This window comes from Cebus imitator, unplaced genomic scaffold (assembly GCF_001604975.1).
Source record: "Cebus imitator isolate Cc_AM_T3 unplaced genomic scaffold, Cebus_imitator-1.0 Scaffold280, whole genome shotgun sequence".
NCBI classification, from domain to species: Eukaryota; Metazoa; Chordata; class Mammalia; order Primates; family Cebidae; genus Cebus; species Cebus imitator.
Window position 1 is genome coordinate 1,715,213 of NW_016107595.1, and position 10,028 is coordinate 1,725,240.

At 54.3% G+C, this 10,028-nt stretch overlaps 1 protein-coding gene across 1 annotated transcript in view; it reads left to right on the plus strand.

The window, feature by feature from the left end:
• The first annotated feature begins 1,903 nt into the window (after window positions 1-1,903).
• Window positions 1,904-10,028, plus strand: part of FCHO1 (FCH and mu domain containing endocytic adaptor 1) — a 40,090-nt gene continuing 31,965 nt past the window's right edge. The window contains exons 1-2 of the mRNA XM_037728809.1: window positions 1,904-1,932; window positions 6,150-6,187. Of these exons, the coding sequence (XP_037584737.1) occupies window positions 6,161-6,187 (27 nt within the window). The 5' untranslated portion in view covers window positions 1,904-1,932; window positions 6,150-6,160. The remainder of the gene's footprint in view (window positions 1,933-6,149; window positions 6,188-10,028) is intronic.

Below are 10,028 nucleotides of genomic sequence, written 5' to 3' on the forward strand. Positions count from 1 at the left end.
GTGGGGCCACCTAGGGCACACCCTGACCCACATACCGTCACCCACGCCAGGGGTGAAGCTGTTCTTGGGCGGGGTCCTGGGCAGGAGGAGGTGGGAGTTGCTCGGCCAGCTCTGTCCCTTGGAGTTGCTCCCTGTCCCTTGGAGCACCCTCCCAGTGGTGGGCACAGGGCTGGGAGTCTGACACCCCCAGATGTGAATTTGCCTCTGCCTGTGTGTGTGTGTTCCCCTGGTGTCTTGGTCTGTTCTTCTGTGAAATGGGCTGAATTCCTCTGGGAAGATCAGAGGAGTCTGTGGGAGGAGGCGAGCTCTGTAAGTACAGACATGATCATTATAATATTAATGACAATATTAGCCGTGCTTATTAAATGGGGTCACTGCTGAGCAGGAGGAGGGCAGGGAAGGGGGAGTCTGCCAAGGATGTTGCCTGAGGAGACTCCAGCATCTGGGAAATGTAGGTACACAGTCGGCACACAATAGATGTTTGCCAAATGAAGTGAGGAAGAGGGAGGGGACTCGCGGGGAGGGCAGAAAATTCCTGAGAATCCCTGGCTCAGATTCCCATTTGGTGGCCGGAGTCGCTGTGTGACCTGGGGCATGTGCCTCAGTTTCCCCATTGTGGTGCTGGTCAAGATAAGACTGCCTCGAGATGGGGTGGCGAGAATCAAGCCAGATTGTGTTAAGTGATCGCAGCCCAGGTGGCTTGGTCAAGGGGGAGGCGTGACGTTGTAGGTCATTGAAACAGCATGGTACCCACTTGAACCAAGTGGCCGGTCAGTGGGAAGGATGAGAAAACCCTTGCTCCTGGCCCTGCTGGGCGCACACTGGGGCCCAAGAGAGAGGAAAATGCCAGATCCTGTCTCCCAGGATCCTGGAAGCCAGATCCTGGAAGGTCAGGAGTGGTCCAAGGTCATCGGCAAGAAGTCAGCAGCTCCGGATGGCCAGCCAGGCACCACCCGATTCCCAGGGTGGGAGCTCAGGTCTTGCCTTTGTTGCTGATGTGGTTCCTGCTTTGTTTTATCTGTTCCGGGGCTGCTCACACGTCTCAGCCTCAGGTTTGCAAGGCTTGGTGCCTTGAAGGCAGGATGGGGCCCTGAGTCAGCTGGCAGTGTGCTGTGTGACCTTGGGTAAGTCTCTAGCCCTCTCTGGGCTTTGTGCTGGCGCTGTACAAGCTGGGAGACTTGGATTCTAGCAGAGCTGACTCCAGCAGACCCGACAAGCCCAAGTCTCAGGCTCACAGTGCTTTTAGGGGCACCCAGGGTGATGTTTTCACTGCTTTTAAAATCAGAAGGAGAAAAGAATGAACTTTCGGGTTGAAGGAAGCACTTTTGTGTATAACATTAATATATTTGTCTTTATGCCAATGCAGTAGTAAAATATAGTTTTGTTTTGTTTTGTTTTTTCGAGAGAGTCTCACTCTGTTGCCCAGGCTGGAGTACAGTGGTATGATCTCAGCTCACTGCAACCTCTGCCTCCCGGGTTCAAGCAATTCTCCTGCCTCAGCCTCCCAAGTGGCTGGGATTACAGGCATGTGCCACCACACCCAGCTAACTTTTGTATTTTTAATAGAATCAGAGTTTCACCATGTTGCCCAGGCTGTTCTTGAACCCCTGGGCTCAAGTGATCCATCTGCCTCGGCCTCCCAAAGTGTTGGGATTCCAGGCATGAGCCAACATGCCGGCCTAAAATATAATTTTAAATTCCTTTTGTAGTGAAGGAAAGGGCCCATGAATACAAAAATGTCTTCCCCTTTCTGAGCGTGTTTCCCTCTCTGAGCCTCAGTTTACCCTGTCTGTGAAGTGGGTATCGTTGCACATCAGGATGGCGAGATGTTGAATGTCTGGGCCAGGGTAGGTGCACAGCTAGTTCCCAGTTGTTTTCGTGATTATTATTTGTTCGGTAAGAACAGCTCTAGGTTCAGGCTGGGGGGCCCAGGTTCAGGCGTCTGTTTACTCGCCCATGGCCTATGTGGTTCCAGGGAGGTCTCATGGGTGCCAATCGGGCGGGGGAGGTAAGGTGGCTGTTAGACGGTAGGCGGGGCGGGGTGAGCTTCCTGTCCCCCCCATGCACACAAGCCTCCAACTTGGTGCTGACGGAAGTAGCCTTGTGGCCGTCTCCTGGCGCCTGCCTCATCGGACGGGGGCCCCATCCCATGCGCTACCCTGTCCGGTGAGTTTGAACCCTGGCCGGTAGATACCCATCACCTCTCCTTGCCCCCTCCGCTCAGGACCAGAAGGGAGGCCCCTCTGCTCGGGGCCCGGGTTTCCGGAGAAGTGGCAGGTGTCACTTCCTGGGCTGGCCAAGGCCAAGGCCTGCGTGGGGCTACCCGTTGCCCTGTCCCCCGCCCCCCATTCCAGCTGTGAGTGGTGGTTTGGGTTGGGGCAGGGCAGCAGGGGGGGCATGGAAACCCAGAGAGCCACGCGTGATGATTTCAAACAGGAGGTCACTGGCAGAGAGACCAGGGGCAACATCACAGTCAGCCGGGACCAATGACTGACCTCCCTGTGCCTCAGTTTCCCTCGTAGCATTGAGATTGCACCTCAGGGCATGGCATGAAGGTTGGCTGAACAGATGTGTGTGAATAGTTGGGTAGAGGGTCGCACGCGTACTGGTGCTCCGTGTGTATCTGTTTGCCAGGGGTGGGGTGGGTGAAGCAATCTCATTGAAACTGTAAAAACAGTAGTGAGATTCTTGGTTTCTGGGGAACTTGGGCTCTGTGGCTCCTGGGATCTTCTAGAACAATGTTGGTCACAGGACTTTCTCATCTGAGCCATCCAATACAGCAGTCACCAGAGTCATGTAGCTTCTGAGCCTTGGAAGGGAGGCTGGTGCAGGTGAGGAGTTGGGCATGTAATTGTATTTAATTTTGGGGTGTGTGTGTGTGTGTGTGTGTGTGTGAGAGAGAGAGAGAGGGACGGGGTCTCACTCCGTCACCCAGGCTGGAATGCAGTGGCATGATCTCAACTCACTACAACCTCCGCCTCCAAGCTTTGAGCGATTCTTGTGCCTCAGCCTCCCAAGTAGCCGGGACTACAGGCATGCACCACCACACCCGGCTGATTTTTGTATTTTTTGGTAGAGATGGAGTTTTGCCATGTTGGCCAGGCTGGTCTCGAACTCCTGACCTCAAGTGATCCGCCCACCTCGGCCTTCCAAAGTCCTGGGATTACAGGTGTGAGCCACCGTGTCCAGCCAATTGTATTTAATTTTACTTGGTTTAACATTAATATAAGCCAGCCGCGGTGGCTCACGCCTGCAATACCAGCACTTTGGGAGGTGGAGGCAGGTGGGTCACCTGAGGTCGGGAGTGAGACCAGCCTGACCAACATGGAGAAACCCCATCTCTAATAAAAACACAAAACTAGCCAGACGTGGCAGTGCATGCTTGTATCAGCAGATACTTGGGAGGCTGAGGCAGGGGAGGCGGAGGTTGCAGGGAGCCGAGATCTCGCCACTGCACTGCAGCCTAGCCAACAAGAGCGAAACTCCATCTCAAAAAAAACAACAACAAACATACAAATCATTAATACAAGAATTAAGACCAGGGGTGGTGGCTCACAGCTGTAATTCCAGCATTTTGGGAGGCCCAGGCGGGAGGATCGCTTGAGTGCAGGCGTTTGAGACCAGCCTAGGCAATGCTACTGAGACCTGGTTTCTACAAAAAAAAAAAAACATTAAAAAAAAATTAATTGGTCATGAAGTCCTAGCTACTCAGGTGGCTGAGATGGGGGGATCACTTGAACCTGGGAAGTTGAGGCTGCAGTGAGCTATGATCGCGCCACTGCACTCCAGCCTGGGTGACAGAGCAAGACCCTGTCTCAAAAAAAAAAAAAAAATACAAAAATTTTCTGGGTGTGATGGCTCATGCCTGTAGTCTCAGCTACTCAGGAGGTTGCTATTCATGGCTCCCACGGGAAGTCGAGGCTGCAGTGAGGAATGATCACACCACTGCACTCCAGCCCTGGGCAACACTGCAAGACCCTGTCTCCGAAAAAAAAAAAAAAGAAAAAACAGTTAAGTCACCATTTGAGGCTAGTGGTTCCTGCCAGTCAGCACAGCTCTAAGGGATGGGGAGATGTTTAGGGTCCCGGTCATGGATAGAAGCTAAGACATGATACGGGAATTTAGAGCGTTTCCCATGGGGATGTCAGTTTAGCATGCTCACCACCCTACCCCTGCCACCAAATTAGGTTTCCTAAGGGGCCACAGTAGGGGCTGAAGTTTTTCCGGGGCCCCTCATTAACCAGTGCAAGGTTAGGAATGTTTGTTGAAACAAATAATTTTTTGCCCAGCGAGCTCCTATTCATCCTTTAAAACCCCCAACTCCCATGAACCTTCCTTTAGTCTAGGCTCTTCTGGACCTTGTCCCTCCATCTGGCTCAGCCCTGTCCATGCAGGACGGGGGTAGCTGTGTCCAGCTCTGTCCCTCTAGACTGGGGACTCCTGCAGGGCCAGGCCCAGGGCTGAATCAACTCAGGGACCCTGACATTGTGCTATCCAGGGTGAGCGCACAGGAGGTCTTACTCAGAGAAGTCCCAGGACTGGAGGGTGAATGATACTGGGTCCAATTAAACTATCTTTCCTTCCTTCCTTCCTTCCTTCCTTCCTTCCTTCCTTCCTTCCTTCCTTCCTTCCTTCCTTCCTTTCCTTTCCTTTCCTTTTCTTTTCTTCTTTCTTTCCTTTCTTAGACAGAGTCTGGCTCTGTTACCAGGCTGGAATGCAGTAGTGCCATCTCAGCTCACTGCAACCTTCGCCTCCTGGGTTCAAGCGATTCTCCTGCCTCAGCCTCCTGAGTAGCTGGGATTACATGCATGCACCACCACGCCCAGCTAATTTTTGTATTTTTAGTAGAGACGGGGTTTCACCACATTGGCCAGGCTGGTCTCGAACTCCTGACCTCAAGTGATCCGCCCACCTTGGCCTCCCAAAGTGCTGGGATTACAGGCGTGAGCCACTGTGCCCGGCCTAAACTAACTTTCAAGATGAGCTAAACTGAGGTGCTAGAGGGGCAGCCTTGCCCAAGGTCTTGCTCAGTCCTTTCCTGGGGAGACCCTGGGCGCCTCCTAATCCTGAGGTCACCGGTCCCTGTCTCTCTTGCCACTGTGCCTCTTAGGCTCCCAGCTGCTACCGAGCTGCCTGCTGGGTCATGAATTATGAATGAGGCCCCCAGGCTCCAGTAACAAGCCTGGCCTCTAGCACATGCCAAGGACACTGCCTGTTCGTCCCCTGCCGGGCGGCCTGACCCAGCCTTTTGTGCAGACACCTGAGGTTCCCCAGCAAGATCCCTTCTAAGCATTCCTTCTTATTTTGCAGATGGGGAAACTGAGGCACAGAGCTGGACAGTGATTCAGACACCAGGTGAACACTGGTTTTCGAGGGCCGGGTTGGGACTCATGGGGTCACCAGTGCCAGCTGGGGCATCACAATGAGGGGTGAGCTCTGACTCCCAAGAGGGTACATAAGGTGGGGACTGTTGTAGAGGAATTCAGAAGACCCCCAAGGGACCCTCAGGGACACTTCAGGGACCCCAACCCCCATGTGTCTGATCGCAGCCCCTACATCTGTTTTTCTTCAAATCCTTTTCCTACAGGAGCCGCCTGGAGTGGAGCTGAGAGCTCAGGTCTGCGCTTGGACAGTCCAGAGTGCAAATCTACTGTCACTTCCTAGCTGTGTGATCTTGGCAAGTGGCTTCCCCTCTGGAGGCAGGGAGGGCTCAGTTTTCCCATCTGTGAAGTGGCTCAGAGCTTTCCTGCCAAGGTTGGCGGTCATCCAGCACTGCTCCTACCCATTGCTGTGAACTCTTATACATACCTTAAAACCCCACATTCCATGGCCCCTCCTCCAATCTAGACTCCCTCAGCTCTTGTCCCTCCACCTAGTCCAGTCCTGACTCTGTGGAACTAAGGGCATCTGTGTCTTGTTCTGCCCCCTATACTGGAGTTACTTGGGACCAGCACCAGGGCGGAATTATCTCAGGGGTCCTGGCATGGTCTTAGCAATGGGGCTTTCAGTTCCTCCTTCATCCTTTCTCTCCCTCCTCTACAGGGAGGGACTTTCCCCCTCATCAGGCCCACACTGACAATGACTCTGTAGGTCAAACTTGCCTCTCTCTTTAGACAGGCACTGGACGACGCCTGCGGGGGTCTCCACAGAGATCATCAGGATGTCGTATTTTGGGGAGCATTTTTGGGTAAGACCTACTCTTATTTTGGTGGGGGATCCTGGTAGGGCTTCAGAGACTTTTATGGACATGGGGGGACGGGTGAATTGTGGGTAGAGTCTTGGACAGGAGGGTCTGCAAGGGGTGGAAGTTAACGTGGGCAGAGTCCGGCTGGGTTTGAATCCACACCCACCCCAGACCTCACAGGCCTTACGACCTTGGGCAAGTCATAGCTTGTGTCATAGGGAGACCAAGGCCCAGAGTGGGAACGTCTTACCTGAAGCTGCCCCATGAAAAAGTGCAGCGTCAGCGCTCAAACCTAGGGACAAACTGAACTTCCAGGACTCAGGGTCATTCCAGCCAGGGAATTTCCACCCCCTTCCCATCCTGGAGAATTGGGGGGTTTTCCTGACCTAGCCAACCATGGCCTGTGCACCCCTCCACTGTCTAGGTTGGAGATCACCTACTGTAGCCCAAGGGGTGCTGAGTGAGGCAGATTTGTTTTCATTCATTCATTTCCTCCCTCCCTGCCACTGTGACCTCACCCCCAGCTCTCCCTAGGAGAGGCTGGGGCCTCCAAGAGAATCCATCCCAGCCCCAGCCCCAAGGGAGGAGTCCCCAGCCTCGCGGACCCAGAGCCAGTTTAGACACATCCAGCCCTGCAGGACCAGGGCTGGACCCAGCCTTGTTGAGGGAGGGGGTGGAGGGGGTCTAGTGGGAACCAGGACACAACAGAGTCGTGTGTGCTGTGGGACAGCCTGGGCAAAAGACGAGAAGTGTGACATTGAGTGGCAAGTCGAGGAAACAGGGACTCCTCCTGCGGAGCCAGGATAACGGGGTACCACAAAGGATGGGCGAACAGGGGAGAGCCCAGGAGTCAGGGAAGAACCAGGGCAGAAAGCCCCTTCCCCAGTTTTGGTCCCTGAGCTTGCAGCTAGGAAGCTTGTTGCTAGGTGACTGGTTGCCCCTGGCAACAAGCCCCACCTCCTGCCCTTGCTCCCTCCCCAGCTGGGGCTCCTCTTCCTGGCACTTGCTTTCTTAAAGGGGCCGCACTCCCTTGCCACCTGGAGGGGTGTGACCTCCGCCCTCTCTCCGAAGGTCAGACTCCTCCATTTCCCCCTGAAAGGCTGTGTGACCCCAGCAAGGGCTGCATCTCTGAGCTCCTGTTAGTACTGCTGTGTAACGGAGGTGACCGTTTGAGGATCAGAAGTCACCCACATGTTGGAACCCCGACAGTGGAACCTACCTTTATTTTAAATCCTTTTTAATTGCGTGAGGTGTGCGGGGCTTGCTGCAGAAAATTCAGATCAGCAGAGAGAAAATAGAAACCGCCCCCGATTTCCCCACCCCACCCAAAGATATCCTGGTAGAGAATGGTTAAGAGCTTTGAGTTCAGGAGTCGAACTGGGCTCTGCTGGGAGCGCTTGAGAAAAGAGCTTTGTCAGCCTGAACCTCCGTTTCCCCATCTGGGAAAAAGGAATGAAATTCCTGTACTGCCACTCCTACCGCACGCACCCCACGCAACCCCCAGACTCAGGGAGGCCTCCCGTGACATCTGTCATTGGCAAGGTTTCTTTTCATCAGTTGTTGGTATTGAAGCCGCCACAGATGCCTGGTTCTTTGCTGGGTGACACTGGGCGCTGTCTCAAAGGCGGCTCTCATCAGGGGAGATTAAGCCAGACAGGGATGCCCCCATCTCATCACGCCAGGGCAGGGCCAAGGCATAGAGGGTACTAGGGAGCCATGGGGGAAGTGTGAGCAGAAGAGGGATATAAACAAGCCCTGTTACAAAGACCACACTCTTGGCCGGGTGCGGTGGGTCACGCCTGTCATCCCAGCGCTTTGGGAGGCCAACTGGGGCAGAGCACCTGAGGTCAGGAGTTGGAGACCAGCCTGGCCAGCATGGCAAAACCCCATCTCTGCTAAAAATACAAAGCTTAGCCGGGCATAGTGGCGTGCGCCTGTAGTCCCAGCTACTCGGGAGGCTAAGGCACGAGAATCACTTGAACCCGGAAGGTGGAGGCTGCAGTGAGTTTGCACCACTGCACTCCAGCCTGGGTGACAAGCAAGACCCTGTCTCAAAAACAAAGCCCCTACTCCGGCTGGCACGGAGGCAAGTCTGAAGTCTGGAAGTTCTGGTGGGAGAGATAGACCTGAGACAGCCCCTCCTAGGACCCTCGGCTGCCAGCCCAGTCCAAGGGAGGCAGACGCCGCTGGGGGTGTGCCAGGTCTGGGAAAAGGGCCAGCATTTGGCTCTGAGTCAGCCCCAGATGCTGGTCTGGGCGGTGGTGCCTGGTGCAGCCTCACCCGAGGACCTCCTGGGGCCAGCGCTGTGCCAGCCCCATCCCAAGACCCTTGGGAGTTGGGTGCTGTTCTTGTCCCCACTTGTCACACAAGGAAGAAAACTGAGGCCAGAGAGGTGAAGTCACCAACCCAAAGCGACCTTGTACATATAAGGAGATTGGACACTTGAACTGTGAAAGTATGATTCCAAACACATGAAGAGGGAAACTGTGGGTGGGGCGCGGTGGCTCACGCCTGTAATCCAAACACTTGGGGAGACTGAGATGGCCGATCACCCGAGCCCAGGAGTTTGAGACCAGCCTGGACAACATGGCAAGACCCCGTCTCTACTAAAAATACAAAAAATCAGCCAGGCGTGGTGGTGTGCACCTGTGGTCCCAGCTACTTGGGAGGCTGAGGTGGGAGGATCGCGTGAGTCTGGGAGGCAGAGGTTGTAGTGAGCCAAGATCACACCACTGTACTCCAGCCTGGGTGACACAGTGAGACCCTGTCTCAAAATAAAATAAAAGAAAGAGAGAAAATATATTCTTGGTGATCGGGAGGGAGCAACAGTGAAGTGGGAAGGGGGTTGAACAGAGTTAGGGAAGTTTCTAGAGCAGGGGCCGATGATCCTGGAGAACTGGAAGGATGCGGATGGGTGGAAGGAGGTACAGGCTGGGGAGCTGATGGCAGGAATAGCCTGGACACAAGGCGTGCTGGTGGAAAGGCACTGTGTGTCTTTGCCATTTGCTGTTTTGTGGGTAAGGCTAGGAAGAGGCTAGGAGATGAGGCTGGAGTGTCCATGGACTTGGACTTCGGCATCTGGTGGGCAATAGGGAGCCACTGATGGTTCTAGAGTGAAGTGTGACCATTGGGAAATTTGGGCTTGAGGCTGACCTGCGTCTGCCCCAGTCTTGGCTTCAGTTTCTTCATCACTGCTAGGTAATGTTTTCAGCAGGAAACCTTACCTAGTAGTGACCTCTGTCTTTAACCTTCAAGCTTCTGCCCAAGTGTGGTGGCTCATGCCTGTAATCCCAGCACCTTGGGAGGCTGAGACGGAAGGATTGCTCGAGTCCAGGAGTTCAAGACCAACCTGGGCAACATAGTAAAACCCTGTGTCTACTAAAAATTAAAAAAATCAGCCAGGCATGGTGACACATGCCTGTGGTCCCAGCTACTTGGGAGACTGAGGTGGGAGGATCGCTTGAGCCTGGGAATTGGAGGCTGCAGTGAGCCAAGATTGTGCTGCTGCACTCCAGCCAGGGAGACAGAGCAAGACCCTGTCTCAAATATAGAAAAATAGGCCCGGTGTGGTGGCTGACGCCTGTAATCCCAGCACTTTGGGAGGCCAAGGCGGAAGGATCACAAGGTCAAGAGATCGAGACCATCCTGGCCAACGTGGTGAAACCCCGTCTCTACTAAAAAAATACAAAAAATTAGCTGGGTGTGGTAGCAGGCACCTGTAGTCCCAACTACTTGGGAGGCTGAGGCAGGAGAATTGCTTGAACCCGGGAGGCGGCGATGGCAGTGAGCCGAGATCGCGCCACTGCACTCCAGCCTGGTGCCTGGAGACAGAGCAAGACTCTGT